This window comes from Anabas testudineus, chromosome 19 (assembly GCF_900324465.2).
Source record: "Anabas testudineus chromosome 19, fAnaTes1.2, whole genome shotgun sequence".
In the NCBI taxonomy this organism is placed as follows: domain Eukaryota; kingdom Metazoa; phylum Chordata; class Actinopteri; order Anabantiformes; family Anabantidae; genus Anabas; species Anabas testudineus.
This window is the reverse complement of record NC_046628.1, coordinates 13112949-13132821: the sequence shown is the minus strand read 5'-3', so window position 1 is coordinate 13132821 and position 19873 is coordinate 13112949. Positions and strand designations below refer to the sequence as shown.

The 19873-nt window shown below is 41.1% G+C and overlaps 1 protein-coding gene across 2 annotated transcripts in view; it reads left to right on the top strand.

The window, feature by feature from the left end:
• usp54b (ubiquitin specific peptidase 54b) overlaps positions 1-14808 on the top strand; it is a 43301-nt gene extending 28493 nt beyond the window's left edge. The window contains exons 10-20 of one of the 2 annotated variants that reach the window (XM_026350652.1): positions 206-398; positions 624-806; positions 1055-1274; positions 1941-2318; positions 2396-2523; positions 2623-2781; positions 6405-6552; positions 8936-9759; positions 10397-10524; positions 10630-10761; positions 12456-14808. In XM_026350652.1, the coding sequence (XP_026206437.1) occupies positions 206-398; positions 624-806; positions 1055-1274; positions 1941-2318; positions 2396-2523; positions 2623-2781; positions 6405-6552; positions 8936-9759; positions 10397-10524; positions 10630-10761; positions 12456-12542 (2580 nt within the window). In that variant the 3' untranslated portion in view covers positions 12543-14808. Of the gene's footprint in view, positions 1-205; positions 399-623; positions 807-1054; positions 1275-1940; positions 2319-2395; positions 2524-2622; positions 2782-6404; positions 6553-8935; positions 9760-10396; positions 10525-10629; positions 10762-10959; positions 11074-12455 lie in introns of those variants that run through there. The other variant, XM_026350653.1, reaches the window with a different exon arrangement.
• The last annotated feature ends 5065 nt before the right edge of the window (positions 14809-19873 follow it).

Genomic DNA, 19873 nt, shown 5'->3' with positions numbered 1-19873 from the left:
ATTGTGCTAATGAAAAAGTGTGATAAAATGATATCAATACGGGCACACAGCAGCACAATGTGTGTTTGACCTTCTACTTCTGGTGGAATATGCGTAATGTTATATCTTAATACAGATAGATTTACTTTCTCTTTGTGTGTGTTTGGGCGCTTATCTATATGTTAATGTGTGTCTCTGTGTGTGTGTGTTGCTGCTGCACCTCTAGATCGGCCCTAAGTGGAAGGACGTAGTGTCTCGCTGTATCAAAGGCCACTATCAGCCCCTGCTGCTGCTCTACGCTGACCCCCGTGGGACACCGGTGATACTGCAGGAGAGCCCCAACCCCTGTACCAGCTCCAACCCACAGCTGGAGCTCCAGCACTGCAGCAGTAAAGCTGGTTACGACAGCGAAGACTCCGGTAGAGCAAAGATGACACACTCTGCTACATATCACATCACTTTCTTCTTATTGTCCAGTTAGCAAAGGCGGTTAGAGCTTTACAGCTCTGACCTTCAACCCACGAATCTAACCTCTGCTTTTGAATACTGCAGACCCTTAACTTATTTTCCTAGCTTTGAGTGTAAACATATGGAGATGCAGGACTGAGTGAAATATCATCTGTCTTTCTCTTGTTCTTTCTCAGGTCGGGAACCATCCATATCCAGCGATACTCGCACAGACTCTTCAACAGACAGTTCGAGTCATCGCACCTCTCGTAGTCGACCTCTCCACCAGTCCACGGGCAGTCACCTCTCTAACGAATCCCAGACCACAGTGGTCTGTAATTACGACATCGCCACACTGCCACACGGTGCTGACGCCGGAGGTAATAATGCAAATCTATACTCACAAAGTGTAGCTATAGGCGACTACAGTCTTGACAAACAGCAAATACAAAAGTGACTACTACGTTTTTAAGAAGGAAAAATAAATACTGCAGCACCTGTTGTCGACAAAGAGTCTCATTACTCTTTAGATAGTACACATTGTTAATGTTTGTTCATATATTTACTTCCACTGCTGCCTATATAATTGCATCCTGTGGGATAATTATGTCTTTACTTCCACTTTCAGGGTCAGCAGTGGAGGGTCCTCCCCGCCCTCCCTCTCCTCCCCTGCAGGAGTACAAGGAAACAGCCGTCTTCCTTCTCTCCTCCCGCCGGCCACTCACCTCTTCCTCCTCCTCCTCCCGTCCCCTGTCCTCCTCCTCTTCTTCAGGAGTTGGGGGCTGTGAGGGAGGGGTTGGGGGGCCCCACTGGGAGGATGAAAGCACCAGCAGTGAGAGCAAGTCCAGGTACTGCACCACTGGTACATCAATTTTAGACATTCTGCCTTTGAATTTATTAAAATGTTACAAACGTAACTTATGTGATTGTCAATAGTGATACTGCATTACTATTTTAGCTAGTTGACTTATACGTCAATTACATTTGTTATGTACAATTTGGTAGTTCAGGCTAGTGGTTGCCACAGGCCTCTCCAGTGGGTTGTAAGGTAAAGCTCAGGTGTAGGTCTAAGTGAAATATAGTAGGAAAGAAATGTATAGTAGCTACATGAGCTGCTATACTGCTTTATGATTTACAACATTTCATTAAATAAAAGCCACAACTACACACTGCATTTTTATAAGGAGTTATAAACCAAAAAGGCTGAATTAATCTTTAAAAGCCTATATGCTTTAAGTAACTACCAAATGTTATGGCCTGATAAATGTTATAACTAATATCAAGGGCAGTATTTTATACATTATTTTGTATGATTTTTATAATACAGTAAAGGTCAAATAAAATTAGTTATTCCACTTACTTTACTTAGAGGTATAATTGCAGAAATCAAATACTTTAAAGTAGTTTTCAGTGACGGGATACTTTATTTTTCTTTTGGTAAGATGCTGCAATAACCTCACCCATCCAAAAACCATGTCAGTTCACGTGTTACATCTTCTTTCCTTGCTCTTTAGTTCCTCTGGAGGCCACTACAGGCCAACCTGGAGGCCCAGGAGAGAGGCCCTGAACATCGACAGCATCTTCACCCGACAGAGAGGCTCCTCTCTGGGCCACAACACTCTGCCTGGTCCCTCTCTCCCTCCGGAGCCTCAGGACTCCCTTATCTCAGCTCCACAGACAAAACCAGGGCTGCAAGAGGTAGTAGGAAAGAATACTGGGGAGTTGGAGGTGGGCTTTGGGCTGGTCGGGCAGCCCAGGTCTCTGGGCAGCGGGCGGACGATGGGTCCCCCTGCCCCTCCACCTCTGAGAGGGGTGGAGCACCAGCCACGTCTGATTCAGAGGATGGAGAGTGGCTACGAGAGCAGCGAAAGGAACAGCAGCAGCCCTGACAGGTAGGAAACTCACATGCAACAATTCCTTTCCTCTTCTTTGTCTTTCTGCCATCCAATGCCTTTCTTTCTCCGTACAGGGAGGTGGGGCAACAGAAAAGGGTGCTGATGTCCGGACCTTCATGGCGTTCGGTGCCGAAGTCAAAGAGCAGCGGTGCCATCCTGCAGGAGCTGCCCTCACCCAGCTGGGTTGGTGGAACCAACGCAGGTGTGTGTTTGGGTGAAGTACTCTGCAATAACTTACTTTGAAAGTGACAGATTCACACATCATTATCCATCCTTCTATGTGTGTGTCTGTGCGTTTTAGGATTAGGACGTAGTGAGCTGGACGAGCTGCAGGAGGAAGTTGCGAGGAGAGCCCGTCAGCAGGAGCAGCAAAAGCGGAGAGAGGCTGAGCGGGAGGTGGCCATGGGATTTAACCCCAAACCAAGCAAGTTCATGGACTTGGACCAGCTTCAGCACCAGGGTATGGTGGAAAAGGGGGTGAAGAGAAAGCCATAAAGAGAAAATAGGGTGGAAATTTTAGATAAAAAGGAAATAATTAGATATATAGAAGATTCAGTGTTTTAACGAGAGCAGAAGATAAAGGGTCAGTTCACCCAAATTCTACTAATATTTAATATTTTCTCTAATGGTGTCTAACCAAACAGATAGTTTAGGTTTATTTGCTCAGGTTTTAAGATATTGACCTCTACTTCCACAAAGTTGATTGGAATCACAACAGTTCATAGGGACAATTTCTTTGTCAGGTCCAGACCTCACTCTCTTCATTCTTACAAACCAGAATCTATGAGTTAGAAAATATATTTTTATACATTTGTGTAAACTGACTCTTGACATATGGTGAAAAAATTCAGTGGACAACTACATTTAAAGCTGCATGGGACAACTTTGCATTTTGAAACCCCATGTACTTCATCAGAAAAACTTAAACAAGCACAATTCGTGTGAATTTTCAGTTGGTGGAGACTTTTTTTTATGCTGTAATTGCCCAATCTGGTCTGATAAAGTGTATTTTTAAGTTAATAAACTAGTGCAGCTTTAAGGTCACATTATCACCTGTTGTGTACTTTAGCAGTCACGGTGACTTGTATGTCCATGCTTCTGTCTGACCTCCTCTTTGTCCTCATTCCCATCTGTTCGTTTGTCTCTGCATCTGTCTCCCTATCTGTATTTTTTATTCATCTGTTAGTTCGATGTGTGTTACTCTAGCTCATACTTCATAGATTGGGGTGTTGTGTGTCATCCGTGAGTAATTTACGTCAGAGTGTGTTTGGTATGTGCGTCTTTCACAGTGATTCATGTTTAAAATCACAATCCCACAATAGATCAGAGCTCTGCTTTCCTGACTAAACTCTGGGAATTCAAAGCGTTTGTGCGTTTGTGTGTATGTATGTTAAAGATTCTGAGAGCGTGTGTTTGCTTTTATGTTTTTCTCTTTACATGATATGTGGTTTGAAATGCTCGTGTAGCGGTGTTTATTCATTTACATACTGTATATGTTATAGTCATGTATGATGTATGAGCCTGTTATGTAGAGTGTTTTCGTGTGTGTGTGTGCGTTTGAGATTGTGGTTTTCAGAACTATACTCAAGAGACCTGGACTTCTAGACTACTTAAAGCAACATCTTCTTACTTTCAGACACGCACATTAGCACAGCATTAATAGCGATGAAGCAGCTGAACCAAAAAACAGTATGTGAATGATCAAACTGAATGATACGTAACCACATAGGAAGATAAAACACAAGCAAAAGATTAAACAGAATATGGAACAATTAAGAAATCTCAAGTTAATGTTTTTGGCAAATTAAGTTACTTGACTATTCACCAGAACCAGAACATGTTGTTTTAGATGTACATCCAATGTGTGCACTCAGAAGAACACGTTAGCAACTTTATACAGTTCTGGCAGTGTAGAAACTTTCTCCACCATTGGAAAGTCACACAGATGTTCACCTGGCTTTTCACTTTGGTTGTTTGGAAGAGTCATAAGTGAGGAAATGGCTTGTGAAAAATCACAGATATAATCTTAAAATTTATTCTGAGTATTAATTAAATAATTAGAAAATAGTGTATGCAGTATACTGTACATTTGGGAACAAGCTGTATTGTGTTTTAATCTCTCAATTTCCCCAACTTTATTGATCTGCAGTACTACTCTAAATCACTATACGCTTTCATATTACAATTAGATGAACCTGAAATGTAAGCCTTGCACTTTGCTGCTGTAGGAGATTACTAATTATACAATTAAAGGAAAAACATTATTGAATTCATTAAATGTCTCAAATTTGAAGCAAAAATGCTTTTAGGGGTTACAAATAAATAAGACATTGTATCACTACTCTAGACACACTATTTGGTGTCATTACTTAAGCATTAAAATGATCATGTTTATACTGCTAAGAGCTTTAATTAGCTTCGAAAGGATAATATTTACCTGCTGTGTGATTTGAAACGTAATTAAAGCATCCACTTGCAGACTTGTGACTTGACTTGAACATGACCTAAATGATTTGAGACTTGACTTCAGTCTCACATTGACAGACTTGACATGTAGTTTGAGAGACAGCTCTGACATGTTTCAATATGTTTCTCCATTTTCCAGAGAGTGTGTGTATGTTTTTGTGCATTTGATAAAAGTTATATTTTTCCAGCATGCATGCTCGTAGTCAGAACATGTGTGTGTGTTTGTGTGTAAGAGATGGATCCATGTATTAACTGCAGGTGTGCAGGTTTTCCCCACCAGCTCAGCACTAACTAAATCTATATCAGGGATTATTATGTCGTGTCCTGTGTGTCCTACTGTGTGTGCTGTTTAGCCTCATGTACCTGACACACACACACAGACACCCCCCACCCCTGCAAGTACACTCAACCTTGATGAAGTAAAAGGACGAGTTGCGAACGAACAGATGGTATCACTATCAGAACTATTACATACCAGAATTTGGGATCCCACCTCTATATCAATGGTTTCAGGCAGACTCCAGACAATCTGTGTTTTAGAGGACATTACAGCCAAAACCTACAACAGAACTACCATCGACCTTTCTTTATGCCATCTCTAATCAAAAGTGTCTAAACTCAAGCCGAGATGGGTGATGCTCCTCTTTTCTTGTCCTCTTCTGCATATTTGCTAAAAACCAACTAACAACATTCGGAGTGTGTTTACTCACCGTAGACTCAAGTTTGCTCCTCAATTAGCTAATCTCGACTTTGTGACTTACTAACAGCAGTAAAAGTTCACTTAGTCATGCATTTACAATAGAGTTGCAAAGTGGGAACAGGTGCTGGGTCTGGAAGTGTTTTTCTCCACTATAAAGTCTCCATATTTAGTAGTTTTCTGCAGATAATAGCCCAAATGTTCGTCAACATGAAAACAGGAGTTTTCTCCAAGACTATCAAAGAGAATAAAGCTTTTGTAGAATAGTGGCCAGATACATTTAAGCATAGTGTAAGTAGGAAAAATGTTCAGCAAACTCAGTAACACTTAGTAACATTAGCTTTGCTAATATTAGTCAACATAATCTACTGGTTACACTGTGCCTGACTAATTATGAGAAATGTTATTTTATTTCATTATAAATGTTTTATTCATGTTTTATTGAATAGTGAAAATATTAGAGCTGTTTCTTCTTTGAAATATGACACGGTATAAAGTAAAGATACAATAAGTTGACAATTGCCAGTTTGAATTATCAGTGCTCACCACTGAATTTGAAGCTCTGTGACCACCAGTGTCTTAGTGAAAGGTTCCCTAACATTTTCAGTGCAGAAATGATGGAGAAAGCACAAAATAAATTCTCCCACTTTGTAACGCTATACATGTATAAAATACACTGACTTACAGTAGAGGAGCATAATGCACGCCGGCCCCCTCTTAACCATTCCTTCTGCTCTGCTTCTGTTTTCTCTTTCTCCCTTTGTCTCACCTGTTCTTTCATCGTCTGTGTAATCCTTTACTCTCATTCTTTCACCTATTCTTCTTTCCATTCCCTCGTTCTTTCTTTATCTGCCGCTCTGTCATTATATCTTTCTGTCTTTTCTCCTTTTTATCTCCTGCTCTGTTGTTAACATCCTCAGCTGTGCTCAGACCCCTGCATGAGGCTAACGCTCATAGCGGATTGGCTGTAGCTGCGTGCATGAGGAGCACTGGGGGCCCAGTCAAACGCAGGCAAGAACAGGAAATGGAACAGGAGACAGGAAGCGACCACCCACAGGGGCCTTGCAGGTACCACCACAGTCACCCTTATGTGTTCACAGCGGTGCCTGTATCAAAATCACCTCAGACCTCAGACCCTTCCTCCCTTTTCTCCCTCCCTCACTGTGTATGTCCTCAGCCAAAACTGCTGCAAAACCTACCTGCTCTCCGTGTGTGTTCTCTGGGTGCTGGCTGTCTAAAAAAACACCTCTACAGCCTTGTGTGTGTCTTTGGCTCTGGCTGCCCAATATCCCAGAACCCTGCTTTCGTAACCCGTAGCATTGCACATATTCTTCTGTATGTGTGTGCGTATGTGTGTCTGAAGGTGTGTGTGTGTTCTGAAACACTCACACTTGACTATATACAGTAGCCTGTTATCCTTTTTGTGTTTCTGTGTTTGTTGCAGTGCAGTAAATTTTGCTTTCCTGGGCTCTGTGTTTCCATAAAAAAAAAAGATCTGCTCTCTGCTTTTCTGTGCTTCAGTGCTTCACTTCATTGTTGTGATGCTCTTTGTAGCTCTGTGCTGCCAAGGCTTCCCTCTGCTCTTTGTGTGCTGCAGATCTGTCCCTCTGTGCACCGCAAAGCTGCAGTCCGTGTGTTTCTGTCCTGTGTGCTGTAGTGCGATTGCAGTTGCACAACTTGTGGTGTGGTGTGGTTTATACTCTTTGCTGCTGTGTGTTGTTGCGATAAATAAGGAAGGGAAACTGATCTTCTTTTTGTGCACAAAAGTTAAAAATGCAAGATGTAATGTTTAAAAAGAATACGGCAGTGCATCTAGAACCTTAGATTACACTTAAAACAGTGATATAACTAATAATAACTTTGATGCAAGTACTGCATAACAAGATGGAAACTGTTTATGCACCAAATACTCATCATTAATAAAGAAAAGACAGTTATCAGAGTAATATAAAATAAGAGAGAGTAAATAGTCTGCATTTATATAGCTTTTCTACCTAACTGGTACTCAAAGTGCTTTACACTGCATCTCATTCACCCCTTCGCACACACAAGCACACACACCAATGGCAGACCTGCTATGCAGCTGATCTGACTCACCGGTGGTTCTTGGGGTTCAGTATCTTGCCCAAGGACACTTGGGAATCAAACCACCAATCCTATGATGGGCAGATAACTGCTCTATCTATTGAGCCACAGCCACACCCAGTAAAATACTGCATTAGCTTTATTTCAAAGACTGTGATTGCATGTATCCTATGTAATTTTTACTGAACTGCAAACAAAGACCTCAACAGGAGTTTAGACCTGGGCTCAGGCTGAGTTAGCAGGTTAGAAATATAGTCCGAAGCCAAATAAAGCCGTACATGCTTTAAAATCTTAAACTGTACTTTAACACATTCTGCTGTTCTTGTAGGAGTCTTACTGCAGCATGCCTTTCAGCTGAATTTATGGTAATTACATAGAAAGAAACAATGATTGGATGCACTAACTTAGATGTCTTAATATCAGATTTTGTCAGTTTTACTAGAACTCAACATAAACCGGAGCAACATTTGTTAAAAATTAATAAACCGTAAAACCAAACTATTAACAGCAGAACTGAAGGGAAGGAGGAGAAGGAGGTAAAGCTTAGCACTCAGCCTCTTTTATTACCTCCCTCCTCTTCTCTATTGATCAGCACAAGCCTCTGATTTATAGCTTGCTGCTGCAAAGCCTGCTGGGTAATTACTAAGGCAGAAAAGGGAACACAGGATGGGAGAGTTAATGTGGGAGACGGGAGCTGGCACTCACATAGAAACATACAGGACTGCGCACTCTCAAATAAAAATAGACATACACACTTACAGACTTGCTCACACACACTAACACACATACAAGTTTTCACACATACACACACACACACACACACACAACTAAACGTCTGTGCAGAGGGGATCCACTAATGCTCAACATATATCATTTCCCCCATATATCAATGTATGTAAATCAATAAAGTAATACAGTAGTGAGAATGAATCACTCTAATGTAAAGGCCCGATTTAGTTAGCGGTGTTGATCCACTGCACACAAGTCCTTTGCATAGCTGAAGGTAGATTGCTGTGAATAAAGTCTGTGTTCACTTGTATGAGTTGGATATGTTTGCATCAGAAAGTTCAGTTTGTGATTTGTTAGTGGAGCTGAGCTTGTGCCTGACTCATAACAGCATGGCTGTGAAATCCCATGGACAAACTGATGCTTGCACAAGGCTGCATCATTGTGTGTTTGCTGTTCTGTATGTAAGCGAGCTTGTGCGTGTATGTTTCCTGCTTGTTTATCCTGGTATGCAGTTGTGACCTTCCCACTATGCAGTAACTCACCTGACGTCAGAGCAGCTCTGTTTTTTTTTTTTTTTTTTGTGTCGTTTTTTCACGCTGCTGGCTGACTGACACTCTCCTACTGCTGTGTCCTCCAGTGAACAGCCTGGCCCGGTCCAAGTACTGCTGACGCCCAATCAGGAGGAGGAAGAGGACCAGGCATCGCCCAACCAGGACGCTGCTCTGGGCCCAGACCCACCCCCTCCACCCTATCGGCCCGCTCCCCCTCGACCCACACTCACCCTCAGCATTGCTCACCCTTGTGCTCCTTCCAGTCGAGGTGCACAGGAGGAGGGTGGATGCATGGGGAGAAGAGGGGAGGAAGGTGAGGATGGGAGGGAGGGGACGGGGGTGAGGCTGTGTGAGTTGCTGCAGGCAGGGGGGGTGAGTGTCAGACCTCTGGGGAAGCACTTAGCCATCTCTCTGCCCTCGCTTCCTCTGCATCTCTGGGATACGCACACCACACACACTGCACACGCCACAAACCTTGAACCCCCACACACACACCCTCCTCCTCCACCCGCCTCTCCTCCCCCGTCTCCCCCTCTGGAAGCCTCTGGGCAAAGGAAACCTCTCACTCCTGTGTGGCAGCCTCCTCAGCCACATTCCCCCACTGGCGCTGCTCAACATTGGACAAGGCACGACACCACCTATGACAGCAGCACACGTCATTGGTCCTCCTGGAGTTTGGACCGCCCCGACGCTGTGGTGACACCATACAACACACCCCCAGACCGCTGTGTTCCCATCAGGCCACAGACATCCAGCCAGAACTACAGCTACAGTTGCCAGTCCTCCTCAGGGCACTACAGCTCCCAGCATGCCCCGGGGCAACATGGTGATCTCTGCTGCGACCGCGAAGAGGCTGAGCTGTCTGAGCTTGACTCCCTTTACCAGGCCAGTCTGCAGGCTGGCAAGACAGGTACATGCACACGCACACACACATGAACAAAGTCATGCACCAAACTAAACTGTACTTAAATGTACTTTTCAATGAGTGATGCATTTAACTGGACTGTAATTTGTTACGATCACATACACTAAACATTTGGTTTCATGATTTAAATGTGAAATCCAGAAAAATCATGGGAGAGCTTACGTGGGAACTGTCAGAAACAAGTGTTTAAATGTTTGTTTGCAGTTTTTTCTTTGCAAATTGAACCAAGTGTTGAATAAAATGTGAAAGACATCCCCTTGAAATCAGGGAAAAGTGTGTTATTGATCTAAGTTTTGAATTTCATATGATCTCTGTTAAGTATAATTGACTTGGGCATTGTCAAGTTCCTCTTTCAATTCACTATTGTATCATTTCTTGCTACTATGAAATAGTTAAGTATGTTGGTTTCATGAACTCATGTATATAAAATGAGTACTAGTACTTTTTGTAGGAGAATTTTTTATTTGATCAAGTGGAGCTACCAACTTGTACTAATACTGATGTATTACTGATGTATTACTTCAGAGAAGGGTTGGAACAGACTTCAAAGAATAAGTTGCTGACATATCATGTTTTAGGACCATATTATGTTCATATTTTGACCAGATATGCGTGTTTTCAGGCTGCAGCCCATCAGAGAGGCTCATATCCAGGGTGGGAGGACAGGCTCGCTCCAAGACCCCCAACGCAGACATGGAGAGGAGTGTGTACGGGGCCGACTGCACCAGCACCCCCACCTACCTCAACAAGGTAACACCTACATTCATTACAGTCTGTGGAACAGAATCTCTGGACATGTGCGTGAGTCATTAATTGGATCCATTTCACAGCGTCTGACATTTTCATTCTCTGCAGCAAACGATGTTGCGGGATCTGTGTTTTGGGGTGGAGCCTGATGATGGGGAAAATCTGAGGCGAATTGGACGCAGCCTGAGCGGCACAGTAGTGACTGCGCGCCGCAGCCGCCTGACTGCAACCCGCAGCTTTGTGAGTGTGTCTTCCAGTGCTCTGCTGCCTCCTTGTGCCTGCGCTATTAAACTGCATCTGCCTAATGTAGCACTTGCTTTTACCTGTGCTCTTCTCCCCTGCTGTTTGTCTTTTTTCTTCCTTTTGTCCTGCTTTTCGATTTCCTACCTGTCCTCCTACTCTGCTTCTCCTCCTCCTATTCTGCTATCTCTCATAAAGGTGAAGCAGGCTGATGTCAGTGCCTCTCCTTGCTTACTTCCTCTCTTCTGAGTCCCTGTTGCTATTCCACCACCATCATCTCCCCCATCCTCCTCATCACTAACACCTTCTCATCACCACCTCCCTCCACTGCTCCACAGGTAAACACTGCACTGAGCTCAAATTACGTTACGCTTATAGTCTTTAGAGATAAATGTCTGTCATCTGCTAAAGACTATAGCTGGTATATTTACTGGATTTTCTTGTTTGAGCTACATCTGAGTGACAGATGAGTGTGTTTCACTGTGATTTTTAAATCAGGTCACAATAGCAAAGTTAAAATCTCTCTTAATATATTATTAATGTTCTGGTCAACATTTTACTTTTTGGCAAACCAAACTCGTCTGACAAAAAAGTAGGCTAAGCTTCTGTTTGAGCATCGCTATATCCTGGGGATGTGCACTGTAATAAATGTGGACAGCCAAAAATGATTTTCATCCCTGTGCAAATCTGTTAAGTGCCAAATATATTTAAAATTTCCAGCAAACCAGAGACATATTGGACCCTAATCCTAAACCAGACTTTACAGAGGGTTTATTTATTACATTTTCCCAAATGAAATACCTATAGAATGAATATCTCCTCATCTATTAAGATAATCTAATATTCCAAAATGACTGAAAAAATGAAATAATGATTTGTGTATCATTATGTATACATACACATAGCTGTATTCTCTAAATGCTCACAAACCAGGAAGAAGTAGCATGTACAGTACACACATTATCCACATTTCTGATCATTCACTGGAATCATGATGAAACAGCATGGAGGTGCATGCAGAAACTTAGATACTGGTGTGATTATGAATACAGACAGAGATTATTGACCATGTTACTAAAGTTCCATGGAACGATAATAACCTGAAATCAGATCAGTGATACTGTGCATGTAACTCTTACTGTAGTATATGACATTGCTTTTGCTTTTTTTACATACTGTCTATCAATTCAGCAAATGAGTACATCAAGATAGCAGAAATACACATTTACATATACATTACTAGCTACAGCTACTATATGTTTTTACCAAATACAGTTAGTATTTTATCAAGTATTTGCCAGTTGATCTTTTTTTTAAAACCAAATATTTGGATATCTCAAACTGATTTCTCAAATTAACACTTTAGTGAAATAATACATGTATGTGTAATAATCCACTGTAATAGTAGTATGTATAAAATACTTCATCAAGGTAAAGGTAATGGCATATTTGTACACATGTTGCTGATTGGAGGACGTTTGCTGCATTTAAATTGAAGTTTTTATTAAATTCTTAATGAATTAAAGTTCTTCTTTGTATTGAATGACCATTTCACCTCAACACACCTATTTTAATGAAATCTGTATTTGTAAATCACTACAAATCGATTTCCTTCCTCTCCAGGTCAAATCATTTGAGCTGATTTGACCTGTCCTTTTGACCTCATTCTCTCCCATCTTTCTCCTCTGGTCCAGGAGCTGTCGGGCGGTGCAGGGAGTTTCTGGCTGTGTCTGACGGGGGTCAAGCTGTCTTCAGACCAGAGTCCTGCTCTGTTTCACTAATGCCTCACTACATCCACTTGGGGCAGCAGCGCCAAGGTCCTCGATGGCCTCACCTTGGTGGACATGGAATTGGCTTGGGAGGATCAAACTCAACACTTATCCTGTTCCTCCTCCTTTTCCCCTCAAACAACACGCACACACAAACACATGCACGCACACATGCACATCTGCACTGACGTAGAGCCTCCCTCAGCGCCTGCAGCACCCTGCTTAGCCCCTCTTTGCCTTCTTCCCTCCCTTCCCCCTTTGACCTACTATTCTGTCTATGCAGTCACTCTGACCCCCAACCACAACCTCAACCTTCCCCCTTACTTCCCAGGACTGTTGTTTCTCGTCTCCCCCTGGGTTTTTAGAGGAGTCCCCTGTGCAGTCAGCCTGACGAGCATGCCGCTTTCAGTGGTGTTGTCAGTTTGGCGTCAGTCGTTCATTGGTCAGGGCTGACTAGGAAACTGAGCTCTGGACAGACTCATCCTCCACCCCACAGGACCCTCAACTCAGGGGGGGCTCTTACTAAGTAGCCACGCCTCTTCCTCTTTCTTCATGGGCATTTCCTGTTGGACGCACACCTAGCCGAACTGGGTTTCTTTCAAATGGACAGCCATATTTTTTCTCTTTTTTGTTTGTTGTTTGTTATTTTGTTTAGTTTTGTTGTCCTGTGTGCGCACACAGTAAACTTGCCCAAGACTGAACTCTCTAATCACTAAAAGTCATGTACAGAAAAACTCATGTATGAAACCTGTATGTTAATTATTAAGACCTTATGGAATGTTGATAATGATAATTAACAAATATTGATAAACTTAAAGTGGTACTTCCTCATGTCTGCATTTCAAATAGGAGTGGAGTGCACTTCACAAGTGTCTAGCTGGAGTTTCCACCCCCAAACTGCTCGCTGACCTAATGACAGCTCTCCCGTTTCTACCGGGAGATTAAACAAGAAAAGCGCTTCCTTTTTCTCTGCTCTTTTCCTTTCTCGCCGTGTTTGACTCTTGCTTTCTTCTTTCCTCCGAACAGGAAACAGTAGCACCAGAACTAGTCCAGCAGGGAAGGAAAGTCGAGAAGGAACAAGAGAATGTAGGTTAGGAAACCCTTCTTTTAGGCTTCGTCAAGGAATATAGAAATGACTCAAGTACACTTTGCAAGGTTACTGGGCAGAAGTGCACTTTACAAAGGCTATGTGACTGAGAATCAGCTGGAGAGGAAGTCAATGACATTTGTTTTACTTAAAGGTCTCAGGTGAACTTCAGTGGCACTTACGAATTCACACTTTATTATTTTTCCCTTCCCACTGAAACTGGTTTTAAGACCTCAGATGTGAATAGAGAAAATGCTCATCTTCAGCCTGAGACAGTGATATGTCTAATATGAATATGCTTTATATGATATATATATATATATATATATGTATTAGAGGTATATTTTCAGCCAGTGAGCTACCTTCTTCAGAGATGTCAACCATTCCTCAGTTATATAAACAGTTATACTACAGTTAACTCACTCCCCTCTTTTAACAAGTAGCATTCTGTGTAGAGTACATTTATTAAATGCTTTATTCTATTAAATATCATAGAAAATAACATAGTCCTTTTTAAAACAAATGGCCAATGTAAAGTTATTTAAGAATTTACTGATGTTGAATGATTGTTGTAACTAAACCAAAGGTTGGCACTTAACTCAGAGAGCGTATTTAACATTGCTGTTTTTATTTTTCATTTAGATTCAAATTTTGTTTGTTTGTTTGTTTGTTTGTTTGTTTGTTTGGGTTCTGGATGTGGGAGAATGTAGCCAACTGTAGCGCATGAGTCCGCTATGCAAATCAACCTTCCCTCACGATCCTGTAACAGAGACAGTCAGGAGGCAGACACACCCACCCACGGGCGCTTTCATGGACTCTGGCAGAGACACAGAGAGGAGGAGGAGGAGGAGGAGGAGGAGTAGATCTCATGTTTAATGCTGCTGGTGAACTTTGTTGTTCTGCATCTAATACTATGTTTCAACCAATGGAATGCAAAAAGAGAGCAACAAACGGGGGGAGAGCAAGGCGAAAAAGAGAGAATGAATGTAAACTAAAGGATGAACGTGTGTGTTTGTGAATGACAGACAAAAAAAATGGGTGGAGAATGAAGAGTTTATTATTGAAGATGGTTTATTGCTTGTGTGTGAAGACTGTGTGTGTCAGTTCTGGGGTGGTGTTGCTCGGGGAAAGAGGGAACCTGTATTTTTGCAATAAAGTTATTACCAATGCACTCCCACAGGGGGGGGCGTAACCACTGTAACATGCCTGTCTCATCTGTTATTTGTAGGGAGATAAGGAGAAAAGAAGCATAACGTTAAATAAACAACCAAATAAGCAAAAAATCATTTTGGTTGTAAGGAGTATGGTGCCAGACGAATGAGCAAAATTCTAAATTGTATATCCCCTCTTTCATCTGTGTAGAATAAGCCTTTAAATTATTACATTCTAGAAACTATATTTAATTATCACTGAATATATCTGTCTGGAATATAACAAAAAACTGTATTCACCCTTTAACCAGAAAATAATACACACAATTTACTGCATTTAAAATTTAATTCTACATTTCCTAGGCGAAAAAACACTAAATAAAACCTTTCAGACTCAGCTGTCCCTGCTGTATCTGACTCAAGTGAAATACTCACTGGCTCAATAAACACTGTGAATCATTTTAAGCTCACCAACGAAAACAAATGTGAGTTCATCGAGCAATCAGTTCAGACAGATTCATTTGGCTTTTCGTGTGATTTTTCAAATTGCTCCTATCTAAATCACTTTGTTTTATTTCATTTTTTATGCAAAGTACTGTAACTGCCATTTAGTTTTTGCATCACATATGAGAACCCAAATCTTCACAGGTTGGTGGATTTACTTTCCCGTATCAAGAAGAAAAACTAAACATAGTATAAAACATAAAAATAAGTGCTATAAAAGTTAATGTTTAATGCATCTGTGGTTATAGTGATTTTTCCAATGTGCAGACGAACATGCGATCTGCAGTTTCTCTCTCTACCACTAGATGTAAGTAGTGAGCCACATGCACACTAAAAACCTTAGCACCTACTGATTCACAGAAATATTGACACACAATCATTACTGCAACTGCAACATGAACACACTCTGTAATAAATCATCTTTAACCCAGGTATGTTATAAAAACTTTTTTGTGGACTTGACAATTAAAAGTTTGACCCAGTTAACCCTAACCCATGAAACATGAGGAAGAAAACTCAGAAATCCCTGCAGAGCAGAGAGAAGCTGAATCAATAGCCATTACCTTTCACATCCAGCTCTGCCTGGTGCAGGGACAGTACTTTTAATGGTTATATTTGTGTGTCTCATGTTTTTACTGTTATCCTTTAGAGAACACATGGCCTGAATTTTATGTGTTATGGGGAGATTTTAGTGGTCCCCTCTCCTGACTTCTTCAAAAAGATGAGTAGAATAAAAAATTTGGACTAATGTGCTTTCACGTGTCTTGTGGCTTCGCACAGACCAAACTTTCCATCTAAAGTCAGACGTGAGCTGATTGCAGTAAAAAATAATGGTTGTTAAAATGCAAAGCTTACAACCAGCCTGTGAAAATGACTTGAAATTGGGATCGGGAAGTGTTTCAGAAAATTGCAGGAGGCACCATAAGATGCTGTATCTGAACACAGAAAACGATCGACCATGTGGATGGAGAAGATGCATCCCAACAGGATACCACAATTTTTTGGGTGAATACACACGTCATGAGGTTTGAGAGAAAATTGTGATAGAGATTATTTCTGATTCAATAGGTAAGTCATTACTAAGTAAACATTTGACAAGCGTCAAAATCACCACAGCACAATTGAATTAAGGTTGAGGAAGATATTAATATGCAAACACACACCAGTAGACTTAAGGATCTTCAGGTGGAAATGTTGCAGTAGTGCAGACGTTGTAGCAAGAAAGCCAAGTGGAAGTCTCTTATTTGTCCACAAAATTCAACAATAAAGTGTGAATGTTATCAGCTAACGTAATCGACACATTATTTAATCATCTCACTATAAAAAGCTCTCACCTGTGCACATTTAGTGCTTTATTTACTCCATGATTATATCGATGGTTTAACTCAGAGATACATTAGAACCTAGTTTGGAGTTGCCAGGAAGTAGACTTTGCTACTAAAGAACCAGGCGAGCATCAGTTGTTTCCGTGCTTTTGTGCTAAGACGACCCGACTGGTGGCGTTGGTGGAGAGAAACTAGATCGGCATCAATCTTCTTAAATAACTCTCCACCAGTGACCAAATAAGCATATTTCACAAAATGTCCACATCCTTTAAAACAAAAACTACTAGATCATGGTTAGAGAAAAATTTTAGTTGTGGTTAAAAACCTCTGGATAGCTTTGTCGCTTGAATATCTATGGCCAAGCCTCAGGTTTTCAGAGGAACATTACCTCCTAAATTGCAGATCACATCACAGATGCTGATTTTGCTAAGTAAAGAAATTAAAACTGCAATTAGCAAAAGTACTGAGAATGCTCTCAGAGAATGAGTAGCCGTCTCTATAAGCCCATCTAAGGTGTTGAGACTACTTATCCTCTGAGACTAGACAGTCTATGTTTGACAGTGCTACTTAGTAAGCAATGCTCTGCTGGTCATATTTATAACAGGCAAACAATGGCTGCACTGATGAGCAAATCAAATCCACCACGGCATCATCTGAACGTGCTCTTCGCTGAAGGGAAACCAAACTCAAAGGAATCTGAACTGTTGTACACAGGACTTAAAAGTCCTCAGGTGTACATGAAGCTATCTGACCTTTACTGTATGGTCTCACACACTAGTGGACCCCACTGTGAATATATTTAGTCTGTATATAAACAGTATATTAACAAACATAACTAAAGGCTATGTGTCGTCATCTCGCTCTTCTCTATGCTCCTCTCTTCTGAGTTGTGTCTGGTGCTCGAGCTGCTTGTCCTGGGGAGCAGCTCACGTGCAGAGGACTCACGTGCAGTTTGGTAGCAGACAGACACTCAAACTCTCAGTAGGAGACTTATCGTAGGCTAAAAATAAACACTGACGGAGAAGGGAAAGGAGCTGGAGAAGACGTCAAAGGAGGGAAATAGAAACGTTAAGGTTATTTTTACTCTGTGTGTCCTCGTGCAGCATGCAAGGCGTTCATCCCAGTAAAAACCCTTTCACCTTTTTTAATTTATTTGTCTATTTTTGTCATATATGCGCCCTCCCTGGCTTCGAAACTCCTCTATCCTCTTGAGGTTTTTGTCAAGCAGACTATACAGGTGTAAAGTGACTGGTTGGCATGTGGCCTGGTTCAGAGTTCCACTTGTTTGAACAAAAACACAGAGAGCTGGTAGTTGTGAATGACTTTATAAAGAAATAAAATATAGCTTCAGGATGTTATATCCTGGACACACACCACTGTTACCTAGCAACCATGACTTAGCTATTAGTCTGTCACGTGCCGAGACTGGATTCATTCATTCCTGCTTCATTCATCCATTCACTTTTAAATTCTACCGTTCATTGACGCATTCAGGTTAATTTTTCTTTTTATCTCTCAATAACACATTCATGTTTTGGCATGCTTGTGAGAACACTTCATTGACTACTTGTGAATGACAAGGAAAAGAATAGATACATCCAATTATCATTTTAATAAAACCTAAAATTCCTACACTATTCACCAGCTTTGTGAGAACTTGATTCAACTCTAATTTTAGTGCTGTAGTTAAGATTGTTGATGCATTGGCTTTCAAATTACATTTAATGAGTGATATACATGCAAGTGTGCAGAAAGTGTCTCTCCTCCTTTGAGCACCCTTGCTAAATGGATGATGATGTATAAATACAATATATAATATAATTCTTGACAGAATTAAATGGTTATTTAATTCCACATTATTGCATAAACTTTTTACTAAATGTTTGAATATGACATACAAATGCTAAATAGAGGGATGTTTACTATACTTTTGCTCCTACAAATAATAAAATGGAGCTGGCCCAGATTACTATAGGATAAACTGTGGAGGGAAATGATCGTGTTCATGTCCTCTGACTGCAAAAGTCAATGGTGTAAAAATTTTAATACTGTGATTTTACAATAATTCTTTAATTTGATTACATTTATTACATTATCACTAATGTAAAAAATATGATATGACATATCTACTAATAGTGTGCTGCTAATCCTAACAATATACTGTAGATAAACATGCACACACAGCCTCATCACGCTGACATTCTTTTGTGCTGAATACAAGTCGTAACTCTACTCAAGTGATTGTGATCATTTTTGTTTTCTGACAGAGATCCAGGATTTTTAATGCAAGCTACACAGTTGGGTAGGAAAAAAATATTAACTAAGTATTATGTCTGGAATATGGTAGAGCAAACAGCAATCACTGCAATTATTATTAGCAGAATTTTGATTACAGCCTTCAACAGCATATTTAGCATATCTACTAACATGCATATGTGGGGCATGACAAGTCTATCCCCCTCTTCTATTCAAGCCTCCGAGTCAGACATTAACCTGAAATCGGTCACAGTAATACTTTGTGCCAAGGCCGTCCACGCTCTATGACTAGATATGAGCACACTGGAATGCTTTCTTTGGCAATCTCTGTATGTGTATCTCTATTTCACTTTATTTTCCACTTCTTGTTTTATCATCCCCCACTCCTACATCTTTCCACCACCGTCCCCCCTGCCCTGGCATTTGGTCGACATTGGGCTTAATTGAAAACACTGTGGCATCAGAGGTGACAGTGGAAACTAAGTGACTGTTAATCAATATTTCACCTCTGCGTTGCCTTTTGTCATGGTTTTTTCTAGGAATCCATCTCAGCATTCACCTCTCACTTGTACAGTACATCATGCACTTTTTGTCCTTTAAGTGATTCTTTCTCATATTCGTACGGACTCATTTCTGTGGATTTACAATCTTCCCAGTTTGTCTCCCTCCCTCCCAATCCATCTCTCCTCCAACGTCTCATATCACTCTGCTTTATCCTTCCTGATCTAGTGGCTTAACTGTTCCCTGTCATTCATGTAGCAGCTCCAGCCAGAGGATGAATTATTAATATTATAGTCAAACAATCAATAGTAATATTAAATATTACATTATTAAACAAAGGAGCAAATTGACTCATCAGTCTTTGTGCCACTATTCTCCATTTCCTTCCAGGTTACACTTAATTTTTTTGAACTTTGGGGCAGTCTGCTTTCAGTCTGCTGCTCTTAAGTCATGCTCGCTGGAAAGGACTCATTGCATCTCAAAGAAGATATATAGGTGGTGTCTATTACATGTTTGTCA